General features: G+C 38.0%; 1 protein-coding gene across 5 annotated transcripts in view; it reads left to right on the forward strand.

The window, feature by feature from the left end:
- The window catches only part of DPP10 (dipeptidyl peptidase like 10), a 521204-nt gene that overhangs the window by 344401 nt on the left and 152100 nt on the right, over positions 1-24703 (forward strand). For all 5 annotated transcript variants that reach the window (XM_054070220.1, XM_054070222.1, XM_054070221.1 and 2 more), the window contains exon 4: positions 23313-23407. In XM_054070220.1, the coding sequence (XP_053926195.1) occupies positions 23313-23407 (95 nt within the window). The remainder of the gene's footprint in view (positions 1-23312; positions 23408-24703) is intronic.

Here is a 24703-nt window from a genome sequence, read left to right on the forward strand (position 1 = left end):
GTCACTCACGATGAATCTTTAAGAAAACTGCTCAGACTTTTCCATCTTTTGAAAAACAGCAGTATGAGAAAGGAAAGGTTTGTCAGCTCATTTTGTTTCCTTTAGATTTGAAGAGACTGTGAAATGTTTACCTGTAAGTATGTATTTGCTTTTGAAGTCAAGTGAACTGACTTTTTACTTTACTGTTTATTTGCCGTCTATGAATTTCCTACGATGTTTAAACATTGCTTGCCTGGCTTGTCCATGAACAGCAATAACTCTTAATGTTCATTTAATGCAAAATGTAAGTGTTTGAATTTGTATGTGTGTCTGTATTTTGTGAATCACCCATTGGTGATCTGAAACAATCTCTTATGTATTTCTGTAACGAGAGGAAAACTTCTTTCATAGTGACAGTGGTTTCCTGTGAGGGGAAAAGATAGTTTAAGGAATTCATTGGTGAACTCAACAACCAAACATATGCAAGAGTTTTGCCATGTTGTGTATAAGAGCGAGTAAATACTAAACTTTTATTTTTGATCTAGATCGTAAATGCCCGTTCTGGTTCTGTCACAGCCAGTGCTAGTCATTTGCTGCAGCGTAGTCCCCAAAGCTTTCCAGGTGCCATATCAATAAATGAGTTCCTCTGTTGCTTCCTGTAGAAGATGCTTCCCACTGAGATAAAGCACAATTGGAAATGCCTTTTGTGACTGAATGCCCTTCAGTGTAGGGGCATCTTCTCATTTTCTTCTTCTACGTTATGGTTGTATAACATGACACAACTACTCATTCTCTGCTTTGGCTGTGAAATATCTGACAACTGGGTTGTTTGGGGTTTTTTTTGCATGTGAATGTAATTCATTTCTTCCCGGCTATAAGCTTTAGAAAGACATTAAAACCTTACACAATACTTCCTTTATTACTGTATCTAGTTTGTATCTGATTAAGTTTTTTCCTTACCAGTTCTTGTGTCATGTTTAATAGGATCATAAGATGTTCTCTAAACAAAATTGGATCTTTGAACAACTTCACGGTATTAATGAGGTAGTGGGCTTTAGAAGCACGCACACCTTGTATTGGTGTTAAACATGTTCCTCTAAGGTACTCTGTACTTTGTGTATATATATATGTATACTTACTTCTTACTTCTTACTGTCTTTTTAGAAGAATTTCTAGGTTTTTTATAGTTTATTTTATTAGTAGCATGATGTAAAGAGGTCAGGCTAAGTGACTTCAACATTCCCGTTGGCATCATTGTTACTGTTGCTGGTTTCTGACTCTGTGAGTTGCTCTGAAATTGTCTTCAAATAACTGACTCAATAAACTGTTGGTACCCACTTAGTTCCTAGCCTTCGGTTCAGATGGAGAAAGTTTGATGTTTATGGCATAAAACCTAGTGGAAAAAGAATGACAAAAAAATGTCACCCAAGGGTTGGACTAATAGTAAGTGCTTTAACTTCCTGCTCATCTAAACCTAAGGTTATGGGGAAGAGTATCTCTTACAGGTAAAATATCTGCAGAAGAAAAGCTAAGATAGTGTTTTCTTCTGTGTTCTTCTAGACTTGACGATTCATACCATCAAATGCAATGCAGAATCCCTCCTCTGGTGCCCTTTTCTTGGGAAGGAATGACTGTTCCTCCTGTGGCTGGCTATCTGAGCTCAAGTGTTTTGCATATATCAGCTCAATCTTTATTACAGTATATGACCAATGTAAGGATGCGGAGGCATAAATAAACCTATCATACTGACTGAATTAGAAATATCACTCATCTTACGTACTGTGCAAATGAAAAGTGTGACTTGTATTAATCCTTCTGGCCAACAGAATTTTTACTACCATCTAAAGAAGATGTCAGAGTGCACTTCCATTGCTGCCAATGACACCACGAGCAATCAGAAAATAAAGTACTGAGTACAGAGCTCTGTTTCTATACCCAAGCCGTTGAGGGAAGTTCTTCTCTAATTCAAAGGATGCAGAGCTAGGCAGGGTGCTTTTGTAGCCGAAGTTGCTCTAGGTGACAGGCAAAATACTCTGGATGTGAGTACAGTGTAAGTGATGTAGAAAGTATCGCCCTTGTCTATGTTGGGCTTTACTCTCAGTGTTTTGCTTCTATGATTTATCAGTCAGAAGTTGCCTTGATATATTGAGCTTTTAAGTATTTTAGCATTTCCTCTAAACCCACATATTTTTGAAGTGAATTGTTTAACATCTAAAAAAACCCCATTAAAGTGTAATTATAAAAGAAAAACTAAAAGGAAAAAACTCAACTGTTTTTGCACTTTTCAAAACATGTTCTTGATTATATTGATTGATTACATCTTAGTTCAGCCAGCGCTTCTAGTGCATGAATCAAATAATCTGAATTCATGATCTGGATTAAGTGATTGTTGCTGTGCCAGGTGAGCGCAGGTTCAGGATCTGGTCTGAGATGAGCCCTTCCCAAACATACATACGTGGTCCACTGCCACTGCCATCCTTCTCCTTCCCTGCAAACCTGTGCTTCTGCCTCTGCTCAGTCAGCCATCTCAGCAGCGGCTTTTGCTTAAAACGCTTAATATCACCCTGGCTTCTTCTGCTTGAGAGTCATGATATTAGCAGGAATTACATTTTAAAGTTCCTACTTAGAGGAGAAACAATGACTTCGCATTTATATAGTATGAATGGTCATTTTTTTAAATGACTTTTATATGAAGTTGTGGAATTGATGTGTTTTTCTTGGTATGTGATGTATATTCACACTATTATATGATGTGATTGATGTTAATTGGACGTTGAATAACTAAATGCATAGGTGCTATCTTATCAGGCAGACAGTGCAAAAACTTTACAAGTCACCTTTAAAAGAGGATGAGTGTTATATTACCTCTTCTACAAGGATACAGGAGATCCTGATGTGCTCTACACAATGGAGCTCATATTGACCATTCATAGGATTTTTTAATTAAATTTATACTAGCATATAAATTGTCTGATCTCATCACTTTAACATTTAACTGTGTTAGTATGTGGTAGCATTGTACTGTTTATCCCACTCTCAGGTGTAAGTATAAGCAGCTGTCTGTTTCACAAATGTAAAAGAAATGCAATAGAATCTCAGATACTAGTTAGAAGCAATACCAAGAAACCCAGTACTTGGAAATAACTATATGCTGAAGGACTTTGTAGGCTTTCAGTCTTCAGAAGCTAGCATGTTATAAAAAAACCCAAAAATCCAGCTTTATTTATTATTTATTATGTTATAATTTTTTCCATTGCCTTGTGGTATTTCAGAATAGGAATGTTTGATATGCTCTAAGACTTCAGAAGCATGGATGATAGCTTTTTGCCTTTTTGTAGCTGGGAGTGAAATTATGTTCTGTAGGTACTCCTGTAATTATTGCTTGTTTACTGAAAATACTGAATATATTTTTGTCTGCATTATTTGGTGTATACCCTCAATAGAGCTAGGAAGAACAGTGATTAAGTCCTGCAGTAACAACCTGCAAACTTTGTTTCCAAACTTTGTCAGATGAGCTTTAAATATTTTGAGTTACTGTTTTCTCCCAGCTGCTTTACTTGCTATAGGAAATAAATGACCTGCTCTTGCTGAGAGTTAGCTACCTTTGGGTTAGGTTTTTTTTTTTTTCCTCTTTTTTTTTTTAATAAAAAAGTGATATATAAGGCACTTCTCTGTCTTCTCCCCAAGCCCAAGTATTCCAAATATGTCCTCATCACTAAACACAAACTCATAGTGCTGATATTTCACTTCAGAGAGCTTGGAAGCTTCCTTCCTCTGCCCTTTTGCCGAGTAAGAAATGTGAAGTCTTTCTTAGAGTGATTGGTATCAGGCCAAGGGTTCTTGGTCCAAACTAGCCATCTGTTTGGAACAAGACATCCATCCTCAAATGTAGCAGCTATTTTTTTCCTAGGAAGTACGTTTCTTCCCTAGGAAACTCCATTTGTAGATTCTTTCCTTGGAGGAAAAATAAAGTAGGATATTTCTGTTGCCCATGCAAGGCTGTCCCTTTAAAGCTGATCCAATGCTTTACTTTCTTTTTCTGAGCTGAAAATAAGTGTTACAGTAATAGTAAAGTCATCATTGTTTATTTGGTTCGTATCTAGGGAAAATGCCAATGCAGAAAAATGGGTATTTGTACTCTCTGCAGATGTATATATGTGAGTTTGTATGAGGGGTAGAAATCTATATCCACGTCATAATTAACTTAACTAATCCATTTTTAAATACATCAGCGCTACCTGTGATTTCCCATGGCCTAAGTACAAAATGTGTTTTCAGAATCAAATTGCACCATCTCTAAGTATTCAGAATAGGTTTAGCCCTGAAAAGGTAAATAGTGTCACTAAATGGAGCCTTGATAAAATGTGCCGCTTCTGAAAATGAGGAGGGCTAAAAGGGGATGGTGAGAAACTGCATGCGAGTTTACATCTGATGCTGTGCCCTTTTTTCTCTCGACTTAGACTACATTTTCCCAATGTGTTTTGAAAGCCTGATTTTGGTATTGTGCATGTCTATGCCTTTGGCAAAGGTTAATTTTAAAAGGCGTGGCGTGATTGTTTCGGTACAGAATACAAAAGGTTGTGGAAGTCTGACCTGTAGTATGGAAGGAAGCCCCTACGCTGTTCCTGCAGGCTTTTTTGGTGGGAGACATGAGGCAAAAAGGAGGTGTCAGATTTCACAGAATCACAAGGTTGGAAAGAACCTCTTGGATCATCGAGTCCAACCATTCCTAACACTCCCTAAACCATGTCCCTCAGCACTTCATCCACCCGTTCCTTAAACACCTCCAGGGAAGGCGACTCCACCACCTCCCTGGGCAGCTGTTCCAGTGCCCGATGACTCTTACTGTGAAGAATTTTTTTCTGATATCCAACCTGAACCTCCCCTGACGGAGCTTCAGGCCATTCCCCCTTGTCCTGTCCCCTGTCACTTGGGAGAAGAGCCCAGCTCCCTCCTCTCCACAACCTCCTTTCAGGTAGTTGTAGAGAGCAATCAGGTCTCCCCTCAGCCTCCTCTTCTCCAGGCTAAACAACCCCAGCTCTCTCAGCCGCTCCTCGTAAGACTTGTTCTCCAGCCCCCTCACCAGCTTTGTTGCTCCTCTCTGGACACGCTCCAGAGCATCAACATCCTTCTTGTGGTGAGGGGTCCAGAACTGAACACAGTATTCGAGGTGCTACTTAACATTCCGTTTGCTGTAGTCAATTAATGTGTTTATGCAATCCTTTGCAGCCTCCCTGGTTTCCTGCTGTCAGCAGTTATGTGCTGTGCAGCTCCGAGATGTAGCTTGTCCCTACAGGCGGTTGCAGCCCCGTTGGCCGGATCCACGGTTATTGGCATGGGAGTCCAAAACCCTCCCATGGCTCTGAACGGAGCAATGAACACATTAGTCTCTATTGTCATTACTGGGTAGGGATTTTTAAAGGAAACCTGCTTCTATGATTTTTTTAAACTGTATTTCCCTAAACCCTTTACTGTTTTGGATAGAACAGATCCTGATGGACTTGCAAATATAATAATTTGATTTTTCGTATATGTAATACATAACACAAATAGGATTTCTTTGTGCAAAGCTATAGTAATCACAGGGGTGGTATTTAAGGCTGTTTCCTATAATGGGTGAGGGAGAAATAGTTGAAGCAGTAGTGCTAAGCCAGTCCCCACATGTGTGTTTGCAGTATGCTGGACAAGTTTAGATATAATTTTGTATTTTATTGTAATCGTGTTTCTTCCAGTGATGCAAACTGGATTCAGACTGTAGAAATTGTGTCCTGCACAGAGCAGGACAGAGCAGAATAGGCTCTAAGTTATGTTGTTTGCTTAGTGTGTTTCACAGTACACTGTGAAATTAAAAGTGTTTCCTTTATTGATAATTCCCCCAGGCATTATTGTAGTGAAAGGCCTTTCTTTAGGTAAAGTATTAATGGATTCATGGTAGGATTTGTTTTTCTCCTTTGTCAACTCCTATTATAATATCAAGAGATACAGTGGATTCTGCATTGGAGCATTTTAAAGCAAGTCTGCATGCTTTGTATAAAAGAAAAGTCAACAGGACATTATAGGCCTGGGGCTGGAATTCCAGGTCAAAGTCCTGTAATCTGTGCTCTGAAAGAATTCAGGACAGAAGGCCATCATGGGCCCTTTTGGCCTTTAAATCTCCAAATGTGCTGTGTATAACGAATGCAGTTTATTCTATTTACATCAGTTCTGACTGTCCGGGCTTTATGTAGTTGGAATATGTAATTTGGAAGACAAAATCTACTTCATGGACTGCAGATGAGTATGTGGAACTGTTAAGTAGCTTCCCTGCAGTGACTTCAATTACAACCTGTTCAATTTAGCACTACTAAAGGTGATCTGCACTGGGGGAAAAAATGGACCATTTCTGCCTATGTTCCAGTACAGTGCATGAAGTTGTGTTGGTTTTTCTTTTTTGTGATTTATTTTTTTTTTAATTGCTTGGAAAAATAAAATAATGGAACAAAATCTGTTTGACAAATTCACCATCAGGAAATTGTTTAATAAAACTGAATAAATGTAAACAAATGTAAGGTCTCTCATTTAGCCAAGTTATTTAATATTCTTCCAAAGCAAAATATTTAGGTTTGAAAATATGGATATTCTGCCGAGGACATAGTTACACCAAAATGGATTTAATCCTTGCTAATATTTGTGGATCAGCCATTCTCACATGCCCTGTAATAAATCCTTGGTAATACAGTACAGGGAAAAAAAGCAAGGAAGTTTCTGGTCAGGGTTTCCTTATGACATAATGGTGCTTATTCTGGATCCATTTATTTTAGTAATTAGAGATTGTGAGTATTGGGTATCTATTTTTCATCTTTCATCCTCAGGCTTATTCAATCCTTCCAGCTATTTTCCTGGTTTTTGGGGTGCAAAAATAAAAAAAACCCAAATGTCCAAAGTGATGTGTTGAACTTTTAATAGAATAATTTCTAGGTGTCTAAAAGAGTTATTGATCACCTATAGATTAACTAATAATTAGCATTTCAATGAAAAAATGGCACTTTTACCTACAGAGACACCGAAAATATGGAAGGGTGCATAATTCAAATGGAAAATAAAAACTGAATTGCTTGCATTATCTGATCAGAGTCAGCTATGTTGTGTAATTCCATGGAATAATGAGTAGGATAAATTTGGAACCATAATTTAAATATTTATTCTTTGAAGCTGGTGTATGACTAAAGTATGGAGAAAAGTTGCATTGTTTCACTTGCACATCCTTGTGCTCCTCCTTTTGTTGTTAACATGCAGTCAAATTGCCACCAGATGTTCACGCTGGTAAAGAACCGTTGGTGGCTTGCCAAGAGTGCCATTGTTCAACCTTTCCATGTCTTTCTTTTCCTTGCAATATTGCCATTCAGCTACAGTTTATTTTAAATGAATTGCTTATATGAGCTACGCAATATGTCCCAAGTAACATGTCACCTTTGTAATTTTAAAAGAAGTAAAGTAAAGCACATGAAGGTAATGTAATGACATAAACTTAATTGCTTTTTCTTTCCCTTTGGAACCAAGACTTCATCTTTGAGCCAAATAAAATTTGTTGGTGAGTGCTCCAAAATACAATCAGAATCCTTTTCAGGCCAATATGAGGGACTTCAGCTGATGATCTCTTTGTATCAGAAAGTTTGTTTGTATAAGTTTGAGTTTCAGATTGGAATTTTCTGTTTGCATCCTGAGGACAGGACAGTTTCCCATGTCATTTCATCCTTCAGACCTGTTTCCTACTTTTATGGAGCTTTCACTGAGTGTGTCACGTCAAACAGGACCCACTGGATCAAGATAAGCACTGTCCGGGTGATCCTATGCAGCTACTGGCACTGCCGGTCTTTAATTCCCCATGCTGCAGCAGAGCCGTGGAATTACAAGTACAAACTAGACAGCAATATTCAAAACAAATGAATGCCAAAGGAAATTCAGCCAGTGTTTTCAAATATTGATGCCAAAGCTGTGTTTCTGTATCTATGTTGATTAGAGTCCTACACACTCACCATTTAATTTTCAAATTAGCTGCATGGGTGTTCCCAAGAGCTCCAGTAGTATGGTAGGTAATGAACGCATATGAAAACAAGACCTTTTAAGTGCTTTAATTTCATGCATTCCAGTTAGATACCCAGGATTTAATACTTCTAGGCAACAAATTTAATGGCACATGTGACTTTCGAATTTCTATTCAAAGGTCAGATGACTGGTCAGTAGAAATAATTTAATATAGACTGGTGTTTTAGGTTCATTAAAAAAAAGATACAAATGAAATCACAAAACAGTGCCTTGATGTGATTTATGTATTACTGGTTAAATGAGAATTCTCCAGAGCTAATGATCTTCATTTAATCAACATGTTTTTCTCATAAATCAGAATGAGACACCTGCTATTTTGGAATGAGCAGACTAAATAATTACCTAAGAATAGAAAATTGCCTACCTTTGTTTATTCTTTTATGATAACTTAAAATATTTTGTTTATCCTTTGGTACTATTAAATAAAAAAGCAAGTCCTGTCAGTTGTGTAGTTCTGTCACATTTAGCTGCACCTGCTAAATTGTGGCTCCACTGCACTGTGAAGCAAAACTCTCATTAACTCCAGTCAGGAATTTAACAAAGATGTCTAAATTTTAGCAAAGCTGTTGGATTCAGTGCAATGAAATTGAAGCACATGATAGGTATCTTGCTGAAAAGGGATGAGTAAATGCAATAACAGCTTAGTGAATTTTTTGTACCGACTGTCATAATGATGAATATTTATTGAAATCAGAAGCATTTCTATAGCATACATGTATTATTCAGTGTCATATTTTTAAATTTAATTTCATTTTTAGGGGCAGCAGGTTAACAGCAGCAAAATACGTCATTGTTGTCTATAAGTCAGAATTTTAGTGTAGATCTAAAACATGTATCTAAGATGACAAACTTTTACCTTTTGCTACTCCATAGTTAGCACATACTCACTCTTGGACCTAAACACAAGGTAATAAAAAATGGAGGCGATTAGTTTTCACAGATAATTGGCGGTCATTTCTACTGCATATTCTACATCTCAACTGCTGTACATTATGAATATCCAGTTGATGATGACATAACTCTTTCTAGAGGTAGAGGCTCAGACTTTGGGCTATGGAGATACTTCGTTCACTCCAAAATAGCAGCTATGTTGGCAAGCATTTACATCAAGTGGCAGTGTGTTTGTGGCACTGGACGAAGCTTCATCCACATATGCAGTGCCTCAAAGAAGAGACTGTATGTATATAAAGGAACAATCTCTATTTTTATTATTAATATTTTTTTCATATTAGTAAAGAGATCCAAAGCATTTTTGTCTTTTGAATATTTTCATGGGTTTGATGAAGACAGAAGATTCAGTACCATTTGTGAAGCAGGGATGTGCTCTGTGGTGTACTAGTCACGGAAAAGGCAGTAGAGTGCTGCTCATATTAGGCAGGATAGAATTAAATATTCTTCCGGTCATTGAATCTTATGACACACTCAAATAGATAATCAACATTATTTTCATTCTTAGATTATTCTCTCCTGGTATTGTTTATGGGCCAAAGTTCAAGACAGTCAACCCTTTCATTACAGAGGGGCGTTGGCTTGTGTGACTGCTAATAAAGTAATTTGTGCCTGTATATGAAGCACTCTTACAGTAGCAATGCCAGGCATGCTAAATTTGGTGACCGTCACTTTTCTTACAGTAGAAAATTTATTCTGAAGAAGTCATCAAAAATTAAGGAAAATAGAACACTGAATGGGCATGTTATTTGCCACCATCATACTCGGAAAAATGTTATGTAATGGTATTAAGATGCATTTGTTTTTTCTTTTGGCACATAACATATTGTCCTCTGATTTCATTGGCTGAAGTTGGAGAGTTGTGATACCTTGGTAGAAACATATGATAAGATCTGGGTAAAAGTAGCTTGATAGTGTACAGGTATTTGTTTCACATTTCACATGCATATGAATACCTATTTTCCACAGTACTATCTGCAAGTTTCTTCTGTAGCAAATAGTCTGATTTCAGACTATCCATGCTCTCATTTAGGGTTTAGATATTACGTTGTATAATCTCGTGCTCTTCATCCTCTATTTTGATTAAAATTTCTTCAAGATGAAGTCAGCCTGTGCAATTTTCACATACTACAGAAAACATCTGGAAAGTGGTAAAGAATAAGCATGAGCATTGTCAACATAAAGCCAGAAATCCTGCCCTATGATGTTGTTTGTCTTTGGCATCCTCTGCTGGGAGTACCGGATTCTCGAGGCTACCTTACTCAGCTTGTTGAGTATGGCCCTGAGTCTGCTTCAATGTTATCCTTGGGATCTTTCCACTGCAGGTGTGCAGCCCGAGCGTGATGGTAGGCACTGAGCCACCAGCTCTGGCTGAATCAGCTTGTTGAGACTCCTTCACGTGGACAAAAGGGGATGAGCAAACTGCAGCCCTACGACAGCTCCAGAGACAAGTCTCTTACTCTGATATGTACATAGCTGTTGAATTTTAGTTTTCTCATTTGTTGGGCTTATCTGTGAAACAGCAGTTGCCTCTAGAGCACCGCGGAAGTAGAAACGATGATGGGATCTCCGGAGTGTTGGAGAGGCACAGGAAGATCATGTTTCTATTGCAGGCTGAAATACCAAGTTTTGTTTGAGAATTGTAATGCTATAGGAGGAGAGAAGCATATAAATCTTCTGTCCTTGAAATCACTGTATCTCCTCCAAAGTGCCGCTCTGACAGTTCAGTAATCTGTGTGAAATCCAGCCTGGACCGTGCTACTCACTCCGAAGCAGAGCCATCTGTATCCCGCCTGGCTTGTCCTCTTGACAGTCTCAGCAGAAAGGTCAGCTCCTGAGGCTTTCAGAGAAGTGCTGCTGTATTGAGATACTTTATTGTCTCTCTGGGGAAAAGGCTGGGGTAGGATGTGTGTCTGAGACTGTCAATTTGTTTCCTAATTTTCTCAATAGTCCAGGGACATGTACAGTATTCGGGCAACAGCTGCTCGAGTCCATTGCCAAGCAGGCTCAGTAATGGTCCTTGGTGCAATGAGAAAGAGCAACCAGAGATTGTTTTTTCATTCCTGACCAAAAATGTTTCCATGAAGCTGGGAAAGCTGAGCAGTTTCATGGGAAATTTAGGAAAAGATAGAGTGTTCTGTGCTGTCAAAATTACATCTACTACAGTGTCTGGTGTTTTGCCATCCCTGCGCAGTGAGGGATGAGGAAACCAAAGTGCTGGTAGAACTTTGCCTACTCTTCCTTTTTGAAGTCTTTAGCACCTTAAGTACAGGACATTTACTAATATGAAGTCCCTGTTTTTTTGGTTTTTTTTTTAAACAGAACAGCCAAATAAAGGTGTAGGAACCAGAAGTTTTAACCTGATGGACCTTACTGTAGTAGTGTGGCACGTGATCGGTGATGTAGTCTATTAGAAAGGCTCTGCCTGACATGAATACCGCCCCTTCCCTTCCTCTTTCTCTTGGTGCTGATTTATTGTTAATTGCATTTTAAACAAATTGGAACAGACTAATAGACTCAAGTCTATTAACCTAGCTTTTAACAGCATGAAATCATGTTTAGTGCTTTGCTCTAAGGAGGGGGAAATGAATATCCCTTACATTTTCCTTCAGTAATGACAGAAATACAAATGGAGATTACATTAAAAAAAGTAGATGGCGAAAGTCTGAGGAGTAATAGTAAAAATAGTCAAATCTTGTGCTTTAGTTCATCAGGTTTAGTTCTTCAGTTTTGAAAACTGCTGCTTATTTATCCTAGCACACACTTAGATCTTTGCATTTTCATTTATTTTTGTTCATTTGTAGTGATTTGTCCAGTTGTGTTCTAAAAGCAAAGGACAATTTTTTGCTTCTGATAGGAGATTAGTTATGGCATAACCTGTTTTCTTTGAACGTTTTGTAATTGTTAGACAGATCCTTATATGATCTAAATTAACATATTGCTGTCGTGTGGGGTATCAACCATTTCAGAAAGCTGGAGCTCAGCTGTTGCTGTGTTATCCCGAGGATGCTCTTGAAATGGAGAAAACGAGACAGACCTAGCTGGGGTGATCTGGTTTTTGGAAATTGGAGTGAGCAGATCTACGTAGAGGTGCTGTGCTCACTCCCAGGCAGAGTCCTCAGAAAGCAGAAGAAAACTTTAGGAAAGTGGTTCCATGCAGGAAGATTGGAGAAGAAATAGCTCCAGCAAGGCATTTCTGCTGTCCACCATGGATGGCAGAAGTGAAGCCCTCAAGGGGTTGTAATTTATCAGTTAATAAATTGGTAAACTTGTAGGAAAAACTTGGAAATTTCTAAATTAGAACAGCTTTGTGTTATCGTGGCACTATGTAGAAGAGGAATGTATCTTTCAAAAACCTGGATGTGATTGTTTAGCTTTGCTGTGAAAACTAAGCTGACAGAGCAGATAGATTCTAGTAGAGCCCCAGTACAGTCACTAGGACTTTATTCAGCTACATGCTCTGTGATTATATGCATTTCACTCTATACAACTAAATCTTTGGTGTTTTCATGAAGTAATTCAGCTCCTTTCCTTGTGTTTACACTTTTCCAACATATACAGAAGTGATTTGCTTATGCATTAGGCAGCTGTATTCTTCCAGCTGAGCTGGTCACAGACACCACTACCTGAGGCTGATGGCTCTTGTCCTCCTTATTGCCTCCCACAGCTCTGCAGTGAGTATTTCCTCACAGGTTTCAGTTCAAACGCAGGAACTCAAGTTTAACTGCAATATATATTTCACTATTTTTTTTTTTCCTTGTAAATCAGTCCCTCGGCAGATTTTTTTTAATATTCAAGACCTGTCTGCTTCCTCAGTCCCATCTGAAATGCTGGCATGGGGATATCAGCTGTTGCAATAATGAGGCAGAGTCCTGTCCACTTACATGATAGGGAAGAAAACCTGTGGTTTTGTGAATGAATAGCGACTGTTGAGAGAGCTGAAGATTTTTGTGTACGGATATGCCACAGTAACTGAGACCACTGAAAACTGGAGTGAGTTGAGCATGACTTGGTGTGATGTCTAATGACAACATCAGGAAACAAGGAGGATACATTGCTTAATGGTGGAGATTTGAATTATCTCAATCTGGAGTGCCTGGCCACTTTATTCTGGAGTTAAGGAAGGCAGGAAGATATATTTTGTGCAGAAGCCTGCACTCCAGTTTGTGCTGATTGTCCTTTTCTGCACAAATATACAACATGCAATAAGGCAGAATTAAAAAAAAGAAGCCAGTTATTTTTGATCAAGCTGATTAATCCATCAGGACCAGCGTAACTGTCAAGATCTGCTCTCTTGGGCTCTATCTTCATGTTAATATAGCTCTGTGTAATAACTGAGAAGTCTGCCTTCTCAGCAGAGCTAATTTGCCTGTGTCTGGAGGGATGCTGTTGTCACTGTGCTGCTTCCATTTTTGTAGCTGTTGTGCCATAAGTTCTCCACCTGGTTTTTGGTTAGTTTGTGTTAGGCTTTAGAAGGGAAAGGAAAGCAGACCACCTGTGGAAATCAGAAAGTACTGGAATTACCTGTGTCTACAACTTTGCAAGCCATCTTGAATAGGAAATCTTATATAGATTGAAAGATCATTTGTTTACGTTATAAAGTCACTGTTTACGTTACAAATATAGTGCAGAATAAATGTTTTTGTTGAATGCACTACTAAAAAGGGCATAAACTTTCAGAAAAGCAGTGGAAATCTTGCTCAGCTGACATGTAACTTACCTGGCATATTGAAATTTGGCCTCTATCTGTAATATCTTTGTAAATGACTATTTTATTTAATTAGCAAACACTTAATTAGACAAAGATTTGTCTAGCACCTCCTGTTCATTAAATCAGAAAGCATTCTCTATTTTAATTAGCATGACATTTTCTATAATCAATTTAATGAAATGCCATCTGCGGTTCTAATAATACTGTGTACAGCAAAGGCTGATTGACATGTGTGTTGACAGCAAGGTATCAGCCTTCTCTTCTGTTGGTATTTTAAAAAAATGTGAAATATAAGGACAGTTGAGAACTCTGACTTGCTAGTGCTCCTGTTTGTGCTGCAAAGCTGAATTTTATTTAAACAAACCAAACCTTAGTAAATATTTTCAATGGGAAAACAAGCATTTACAGTCTTCAGGTTAACACTATCGGTTATTTCAAAAGACTGCCCTGAGGTCTCCTTATCCTAGATATTGTGGAACAGATTTTCAACATTGATTGGTTGTCTCTGGTCTTTCCTTCACTTTTCAAATGCTACTTATGCTTTCAAGACTGTTTGAGAGATTGAGGATGTATCTGTTTCTCTGGCTATGGTGCCTGCTGGATAAGGAATAGCCCCAGCTTTGGGTTCCTATCCTGTATTACCATGAGAACAGAGACAACAAAGTGGACTAAAGTCCATTGGATTTCTGCAATACATGTTATTTGTTAGTGAGGGTAGGATGTGAATGCGTAAAGAAAATTTGTGTCTTAAAAAATGTCAGCGTCTGTGCTCTTTTAGGCAACTAGCTTAGGCTAAGATTTACAGTGCTATGTACAAATTAGCCAGCAATTAGCTGTCTATGCTCTGGGTGCCTTCTTTATAAATATTTATTTTTTGTTCAAACTATTCTGTACCTGTATAAGTAAATTCAAAGCCACTATTGAGCTAGATCCTAGCAATTCGGGCTTGGTACATCTCCAATGAAACTGATGAATCCACATAAGCTTATCTCAGGAGTTACCACGAAATAAACCTATTATCAACAAATAGTCAAAATTTAGCAAATATTCTACTAAAGCACTTTTATTTGGCAAACAAAATTTACATAACAGTACTGTGAATTCAGTGGGAAGGTTTGGTTTTTTCCCACCAGAGGACTGCTATTGATTCTGTTACTCCTTGTCACTATTAGCACCTGCAGAGATTAATCAAGTTAATCTCGGTGAACATGGTGGCAATGAAGATTTACAAGTTAGGCAGCTTTTAGTGTTATGGTGAGCTTGGGTTGCTGTGAGGAGTATTAAAGGCTAGGAGGGAAATACAAAATGTATTCATTCACAGGTTAAAATTCACAGCTTAAAATCTCTGTGAATAGAATAATATTCAATAAGATAAACCCACTGGAAGCAACACAGTTCTCGCATGGCTAAAATGAAGCATGCACAGAATATTGGAGGCTCAAATTCAGGAATCACCTAACTGCTGTAGCCTTAGTGAGCCTCAGCTGCCTCTTTTAAGTCTTCATAAATTCTCAGAGTCCATACAGGGCAGGATTCCTTCTTTTATGTTTTATCAGTGCCAGGGAAAGTCATGGAACAGGTAATCTTGAGTGCTATCATGAAGCACATGCAAGAGAACCGGGTGATCAGGCCCAGTCAACATGGGTTTACAAAAGGCAGATCTCGCCAAACTAACCTGATCACCTTCTATGACAAAATCACTCAACTACTGGATGGGGGAAAGGCTGTGGATGTAGTCTTCTTGGACTTCAGTAAAGCCTTTGACACAGTTTCTCACAGCATTCTGCTGCAGAAACTGTCAGCCTCTGGCCTGGACAGGCGTACACTCTCCTGGGTTGAAAACTGGTTGGATGGCCGGGCCCAGAGAGTGGTGGTCAATGGAGTTAACTCCAGCTGGAGGCCAGTTACAAGTGGAGTTCCTCAGGGCTCAGTACTGGGTCCAGCTCTGTTCAATGTCTTTATCAATGACCTGGATGAAGGCATTGAGTGCACCCTCAGCAAGTTTGCAGATGACACTAAGCTGGGAGGAAGTGTCGATCTGCTGAAGGGTAGGGAGGCTCTGCAAAGGGATCTGAACAGGCTGGACTGCTGGGCCGAGACCAATGGGATGAGGTTTAACAAGGCCAAATGCCGGGTCCTGCACTTGGGGCACAACAACCCTATGCAGCGCTACAGACTGGGGGAAGAATGGCTGGAGAGCTGCACAGAAGAGAAGGACCTGGGGGTGCTGGTTGACAGCCAACTGAACATGAGCCAGCAGTGTGCCCAGGTGGCCAAGAAGGCCAACGGCATCTTGGCTTGTATCAGAAATGGGGTCACCAGCAGGTCCAGGGAGGTGATTCTCCCTCTGTACTCAGCACTGGTGAGACCGCACCTTGAATACTGTGTTCAGTTCTGGACCCCTCACCACAAGAAGGATGTTGAGGCTCTGGAGCGTGTCCAGAGAAGAGCAACAAAGCTGGTGAGGGGGCTGGAGAACAAGTCTTACAAGGAGCGGCTGAGAGAGCTGGGGTTGTTTAGCCTGGAGAAGAGGAGGCTGAGGGGAGACCTTATTACTATCTACAACTACCTGAAAGGAGGTTGTGGAGAGGAGGGAGCTGAGCTCTTCTCCCAAGTGACAGGGGACAGGACAAGAGGGAATGGCCTGAAGCTCCGTCAGGGGAGGTTCAGGTTGGATATCAGAAAAAAATTCTTCACAGTAAGAGTCATTGGGTACTGGAACAGGCTGCCCAGGGAGGTGGTTGAGTCACCTTCCCTGGAGGTGTTTAAGGAACGGGTGGATGAAGTGCTTAGGGACATGGTTTAGGGAGTGTTAGGAATGGTTGGACTCGATGATCCAATGGGTCCTTTCCAACCTTGTGATTCTGTGATTCTGTGATCAGGGAATCCGCACTTGTTCCTGAAGCTGCTGGATCTTTCTAAGTACAACACTGGTGACTCTTAGTACTTTGTTAATTGGTCGTGTCTCATTTCTGTATTGACCGGGGCTCTCTTGTCAGATATCCCAGATTTAGAGGCCTACAGAAATGACAAAACATTTTGCATCACCTTTGTTCATTCACACATAGGATATGACAAGCTTTCTCTTGACTCTTACAGCTCAAATGTGCAGTTAATAAGTGTGTCGACAGTTGAAAGCACACAGGGAGTCTCTTGGAGTGACTCTGGGGAAGGGGTGGAATGGCAGGAAGTGATAATTAGCCTGAAACTTTTTGTGTCATATATACAGTTCTGATTATGCAATAGCACCAATAAAAGAAGAAAACTTCCAGCTTACTAAGAGTTTGGGTCAATATTGAGGTGAATGTGAATAGGACTAATAATCAAGAGACTTCAGTTCCTTAAGGTGCTATTGATAGGCTGTTGACCTGTGGCAAATCAAGTCTGATTCCCGTGTATCTTCTTCATTTATTATTTTTTGTCTTTTCTAATTCTTTGGAGCAGGAATCTGATGATATCTAGTAAACTTTTTAACACAGGAGACATGTATCTGTAAACAAAAAGGTTCGTTTCTGAGGAAATAGTTACTCTGCTTAATATTAATTGTATCCTGGTGAAGCAAATCTTGTTTTTAAAGTTGGTGAAACAGCAATGAATGTACATTTGGGGAGCACTAGTAAAAGAAGAACGAAACAGCTCAGTGGACTAATGTCACATAACTGTTGTTTGCAGTAATTAAAAAATTTATTTAGCAAAGCAGTTACAGTTTAGATACTGCTTCTCATAGCGTTGCTTACAGATACAGTAATTTTGAGTAAAGATGATAGAGCCTGGCTCTAAACAATAGTTCAGTTTTTTGAGTGTTTGGTATATGGAGGTTTAGTTCACAACTTAGGTTTGCTTTAAAGTATATGGTAAATTGTCCTTTCAACCTAGTCTGTGTAATTTAAATTACAGGATAAGTTGCTTAAGTTCAGTGATGTGTGAAATCAGGGCTTATATTCATCAAATAGATCACCACCATTCAGAGTCTTGCTTTTAGAAAGTTAAATTGTTAGGGGCGATATAGAACCTAGACTGAATTCTTACACTAGCACAATTCAAGATTTAATTTTCAGTGATGGTGATGTAATTAAGAATGGGATTTAGTCCCAGTTTCCTCCCAAATCATACATATTTCTTCTTTAGAATTTAAAAGGGCCTGCATTTTTTTATGTAATGTGAACATATATGATGCCATATGAACCTAGCGGGAACAGTGAGTGCTGCAAGTGAGTTCTGTAGCATTTAGGGCATGGTAGAGTGTTGTGAATTTAATAAATGAGGGTAAATTGAATAGATGAGGGTAAAGAAGTTATTGCAGAATTGATGGTGGTCAACTTGCTTGCCAAATACAAAAAGTTTTGCACTAATTTTCTTCTAATTTTATGGGATTTTTTTCCTTTGATTCCCTGGAACAAAATGTATTAGGCCAGGCACAGTATAGAGCTGCATCTCCTGCAAACAAGACATATCCTGATCCTCAGAAGAAACTCTGCCAGGGTTCGACCTAAACCAGGAACAGTAGTCTTAGTAAAACTACTTTTATGAAATACTGCTTTCTTTTTAAAAGCACTTGAGATTATGATGGTGCCGTATTTAATAATACAGCATCACTGATGGCTGTATTTATGACATTGATGTATACATTCAAATTATGATTTAAATTGTATGCTTTAATCATCTAGGCAGGACATCTTCCACGTTCTTACCCTTGAGATAGTGCACATGATGAAACAATTTACTTTCAAAAACGTACATAGAATTTGGACACTTAACCTCACTATATATATTGCTTATATAATTTAGGAAGAGGATGTAATATTTATGTTGCTAACACAAGTGAAATTATTATGCTGCAATAATCACCGAAGAATTTTGGACATAAAGTTTGTTTTCTTGTAATATTTTATTTAATGTTGCATTATTTGTGAAAGCCAAATAAGATGCAGGAACCTTTTGGGCAGCAGGTTCTGTCTACAGAGCTGTATGTCCACTAGGCAGCTTCCCTCAGAGTCAGGTTTAGAAATAAACTCCAAATCAAGGTGGAGTAAATTCTTCCCAAAGTTCTCTAACAATAGCTGAGCCTACCATAACTTTTTTTCTGTCTGTGTGTCATCAGTGTTACTGCTGAGTCACCAGGTTTGTTACCTTATTCAAACAGATGTTAAGTTTGTTTTCTAATTTTCTATTAATTAGAAACATCACTGCAGTTCTGATGAAAAGCCTTAAATGTGCAACATAAAGAACGAGAAAGATATTTATGACAGTCTTTGTCAAAACCCATGCAATTGAGTAAAACAATTTGATAAGCTGTACTTGAACCACCTCAGCAGGTAAACTGAACCACCCGCCGAAGGGAAGGTGGGGAACGCGAGAAAGACAGGTAGTCTGTTTTGTTTGCCTGGGAAAAATTGTCTTCTGAGATATGTGGAATTTCAGTGCTGTGTCTTTAAGAATCGCACCAGGCATAGACCCACGCAGATTCTCTGAATGAGAATAACCCCTCTGCAGCTGAGATTAATATTGATAGTTCGTAGGAAAATGGAGTAGAAGGCACAAAGGAGAGATGGATTATGCATCAGAAGGAAAAATAAATATTCCTTCATCCCACAGGCAGTCAACTAAAAAAAAACAAGGTTGAGATTTTTATTAAAATTGTCCTAGCACAGAGCTCCCAACATGAGCTATAATGTGCAGACAATCCCAAAGATTCTGTATTCCCAAAGATTCATTGCAGAACAGAATGAGAAAATCAATAGAAAGAGTTAAATCCACAGAGTCCAGTCCAGAAGAGATGGCAACAGGCATCCAAACTCAACCTTTCATATTTTTACCTCAATTCAAACTGAATTGACATAAAAATCTAAAGCATATCTTTAAGAAAAAACATCCTAGGGCTGCTGATTCTGTCATCAACTTTGCTGAGCTCTTCCACACATTCCAGTTTCTGTAATCTGTCATCAGCTTTTCCCAATGTATATATATAACCTAGAAGTCTTTGAATGTTCTCTTTGTCAACCTGAATGATTTTAGCCTTTCTAACCTTGCATTTTTATGTTTGCCTTCTGATCCAGTGTTACACTGACGAATGCATAGTACTCTTTGCTCATTTCCCAGTTTTGCAGGGTGCATTCCATGAACTGAACATTTTACAGTAGTATTAATCTTAGCAGTTGTGCGAACAGATGAAAGATCACCTTAGGACTTTTACTTTTGATCCACTTACGCATCAACTCTTTTTGCCATGATATTGCATTGGGAACACATAGCCCAGAATTTATCCATATAAGTCTATAAGCTTTTCTTTCCGTCACTTCTCTTCAGTTCCATTCTCCTGTCTACAATAACGATTAGTTGACCAGATCATTTGGTAAGACTACCCAGTCTTACTCTTTACTTTTCTTAATGGTACGATTTGTAATCCTTCTAATGTGTTTCCCATAAATTCTGTATAATTTAAGCTTTGGAATCACAGTGTCATAAAATAAATACTTGAAAGCCCAGTATACATTTTTGGCATATTTGCCTCTATGAAACATAACCCTGTCAAACTTTGTTTAACAACATCCATGTTCAGTATAATGCTTTCAGGTATTAATACTATTAGGCAGTATTTTGTAGGAAGAATCCTAAATTTATTGTGCCAATATTATATTTGGGACTAATGTGCATATAACTTATGTACAGACACTTGGATGTCTGTCTTCATCTTCTAGCAGCACAGAATAACTTTATCAATCATCCTCTGCTCTGGAGTTTCCAAAGTTTTCAGAAATTAGAGAACTATTACCAGTAGGAAATTTTCAATGAGTAATTTTAAAGACTGTTTCATGTACCTCATCCAGGGCTGATGACTTGATAACTCATATTCTTTATATAGAGGCTTTCTCACATTCTCCTTTGCTCAAGACAAAATCCTTTCTGTTGTAGTGATGTCTTTAGATGGATAATGTGGCTCCTCAGTGCTGCAGTCTGTGCCTAGCCAAGAGGTTTTTATGTGATACTACTCTTTATTTTAAATTAAAAAGAAATTCATTAAAATAGGAACCTAACTACTCTGAATAGCTTTGTGAAGTGACAAGGATCCTTGAACTACCTTGTGGTGAAGACACCAAGATAACAAACAAAATAAATCAATAAGTTGTATAAATGGACAATGTTAAGGACTAGGTACTATTTACTGTGGACTTTTTCACCCTTGGTAAAAGAATTTCAAAACAAATGTATGTCTATGGCTTTTATTTACATTTGAGCTGTCAGAGAAAAACAGATCATTATTTTGTGGTGTGACCATGAACTATCACAGTCTTAAGCCTGATAAGCTTGGAATGACACTTTCATATAAACTGATTGGTTTTGAAGACCATATTTATACTCAATGCTTGCATGGTATTTTGATATAAACTTTTATCTGAGAATTTCAATGCATTTTGCAAACATTCGTTTAATTTATGCACTTCAGGAGTTAATTACTGTTACTGAATCCAGTATGGAGATGAAAGCCCATCAGTGAGAAGTATAATCACTGTCCGGTAAAGTCTGTTTTTTGAAGAGGTCTGACTCTCAGTTTTCTGTTCTGATCATTTTCTTCTAAGTTGAGAACAAAGGCTTTAATTTGTGTCATTCACAGTATTTGCTATTCCAAATACTGTTTCACACCATGTGTATGACTTGCAGGAAGAGCCATAAGGACTGACTGTGTATCTTACTTGTGGTCCTGTTAGCAATTTTAAGGGAAAATTTTTTATTTGGGTGAAATGTTCTTGGTAGGACTAGGTAATGAGGCATGATTCCATAAATCCTGTTGGCTAAGTGTACACGGCATGTGGAAAAGTAGATAGCTGAGAAGGAGCTATATTCAGATCTTTGGATTTGTAGCACAGTAGTCTCACCTATGGATCAAAAATACATTGTTTAGAGCGCTGTTGAAGCAGGGAGAAGGAGCATGGCTAGCTGTTGACAGCTCTTCAGTGTCTCTGGGTTACACATGCATTTCTCACCTTATGTTTTACTCATAATGGGGAGCAGCTCTTTATCCAGACAACTTTCCTTTTTCTATAATATTCCTTAGCCCCATCATACATCATTGGGAATTTTCAGTGCTAGGGTACCTAAAAGAATACCTGAGGAAAAAAAAAAAACTGAAAGAAGATGCAAAAACTTTATGTTCTGTAGCAGCCAGTAACCTGAAACCACAATAATATTCTACAAAGGGATGTTTAAAATCTTTTCATTTATAAGAAGTTGTTATTAACTCAACTTTTCACAATCTAATTTTCCTTCCTAAAAATAGCAGCTCTGATAATTCTGTCCCAAATTCCATCAATCCCATCCCACTTCCCAGCCATGATCCTAAAATACTTTGGTAAGCTCTTAAAATGAGGCTTCATTAATTTTACAGAACATACCAGAGGACATTCACTAGTGCTGTATGTCTAGAGGTTTTTTCAATGAAAATGCGGCCACATTTTTCTGAATAAGTGAAGTATATTTTTTATGCTAGCATAATCTTTTTCTCCAGTTATGTTTACTTCTTACGTCATAAAATTCAGGGATCTGTAAGGAATTTCTAAGACATTACTGAGGATTATTAAGGTTCTTTTGTGTTTCATTTAGGCTTAATTTAGAACTTTCCTTATGGTTTCTACATTTTTATAACAAAATAGTTTCATTTGATTAAATAGAAATCTCTTACATGGGTTTTAAATAACCTGAAAGAATCAGCACTCAATCTATTCAATCTCATTTTAGAAACAGTGGGAAATCTGGAACAGATTGTTTTTTTAAAAAATCAAAGCTCATGTAGTTATTGTGTATTTCTTGGCAGTTTTGCAGATATTGATAAAAACAGATACGAAGCCTTTGCACGGGAGCAACAATTAATTTTGTAATTTTGTTTTCTTCAGTTCAGGTGTATGCAATTATTTTCCTTATGGAAACTTACGAATCAGGTAAACGGCAGAAGGAAAAGCTAAAAAATGTTGAAAAATGTTTTGCATGTTTTATAAATAGTCTGATATAGCTTTAACCCTTCTTTGCCAGCATTCCGCATATGTGATGAGCTGATATTTTGTCGCCCAGCACTAATCACATAGGACATGGACTGTCTTAAAATACAGTACATATCTTTTTCAATCCAGTTACCAGAGATACAGAATAGTACAGTTCTGTTAGAATCGCTTCTAAGGAGGTATGTGAATATGGTGTCCAACAAAAGCTTTTTTGTTCCAGAGCTTTACTTTGGTTTATGGGCCTTTTCCTAGTGAATACAGTTGGACCTTAAGGTGTCAGAGTGACAGCAATACCTAGATGAGAGTGGTTTTACATTCAAGATGTTCCTTTGTTCACAGCAATCACATTTTTGCCACAGAATGATTCCATTTAAGTGAAGTCATATTTTTGAGTGAGATGAACATGCTGTATGACATAAATGGATATTTTTGAAGTTCATGAGCCAAATCAGCAAAATGAGTGCAATTCTTCTCTCATTCTTGTTTGTGTATTGTAATAAAGATATTTCAATGATTGTAATATGCTGTTTTTCTCTACAGATGTTCTATTAAATACTCAATGTGTTTGCTAACTGTTAATGTCTTTGTTGTTGCAGATGCAGCAGTGGTGTACAAAAATAGGAATGGACATGTTATTGAACTGAATGTAGAAACAAATACAACTACATTATTATTGGAAAATACAACTTTTGTAAGTAATATACATTATCTACTCATTTCTAGAAGTCTGCTAGTTTTCCTGAAATGGGAGTGAGAGAGTATAATATTAAAGGTTACAGAAAATATGCTTATAACCTAGATTAGATTAGATTAGATTAGATTAGATTAGATTAGATTAGATATAAATGGAAGGTGTAATTCATACCTCTGTCACTGCACTATTTCTGCTGAAGTTATTTGTTATTTTATTCAACGTATGCATAATTAACCAAGATTTTGGAGGGTATCATCTTGCTGGCTCCAATCCATACTTCGTTCATTGAAGGATCATGCCTGGCAAATGTGGTGGTGAATCTACCTGATGTCTATTATAACAACAGATTTCATAAAATGGGGCAATGCTACTCAAAATGTTGAGAGCTTTTCCCCATTAGAAAAGAACAAGTGTTCAAAAGTCATATGAACATTTTCTTTTAAGCAATTAAATGCTGAAAGAAAAATGTGTTTCCTAGTCCTATTAATCTCTGGTTTCCTCGTTCCTCTACGCTTTAATGGTAAACTAGACAGCTGGGAATTCTTCCTCTTGACCAGTAAATAGTATATACATGAGTGGTTTACATATGCTTCTGAGAAGCAGTAATTGCTAAGAAATGTTTTAATTCCTTAGTCTACATTTTCTTTTTTTTTGCTTGGCACTGTTGTTCTCAGTGATACTCTCGTATGTTACTCTATAAGTCTCACTTATCAGGGTTTTGCAGCATAAGCACGTGGCTTCTCAAGCTTTCCTCATAAATACTTCATACAGACCTCTGGCTGTTATTATTAATCCTTGTATTTTTAATTTAGTAAACTATTTTGCACTTGAAGACCCAAAAGGATGACTCATTTTCATCAGCGGTCTTTATCAAAGGCTGATTTTATTCCTGGTCTGTTCCTGGCCTTTGCTGATACAGATTCCTCATTTCAAAGCCCTAGTGGCCTTTTCTTTTAACACCTCGAACATTGAAAGAGAAGAACAGAAGTTCAGGAGAAAGAACTTGATGCTGACTTCCTGGGTCAATGTAAAGATGAAGGAGAAGGGAGGAGAGAATTACATTTTAATGGAGTGCCTGTGAGGCTTCCTTTCTGTAAGCTACACCCTTCGATATGCTGGGATGTGCCTCAGGGTACCTCGTTGCCCAAGGAAGACCGGCAGACACAATTAAATTTGGGTGAAAAGGTGAATTCCTGTAAAGTACAAGCAAAAAAGTGTTGCACAAGTGTTTTCGCTCTTATCTGTCTGTATGTATGTGAGCATTTGCCTGGTGAAATAGAGGATTAACTGTGT

This window comes from Cuculus canorus, chromosome 6 (assembly GCF_017976375.1).
Source record: "Cuculus canorus isolate bCucCan1 chromosome 6, bCucCan1.pri, whole genome shotgun sequence".
Classification (NCBI taxonomy): domain Eukaryota; kingdom Metazoa; phylum Chordata; class Aves; order Cuculiformes; family Cuculidae; genus Cuculus; species Cuculus canorus.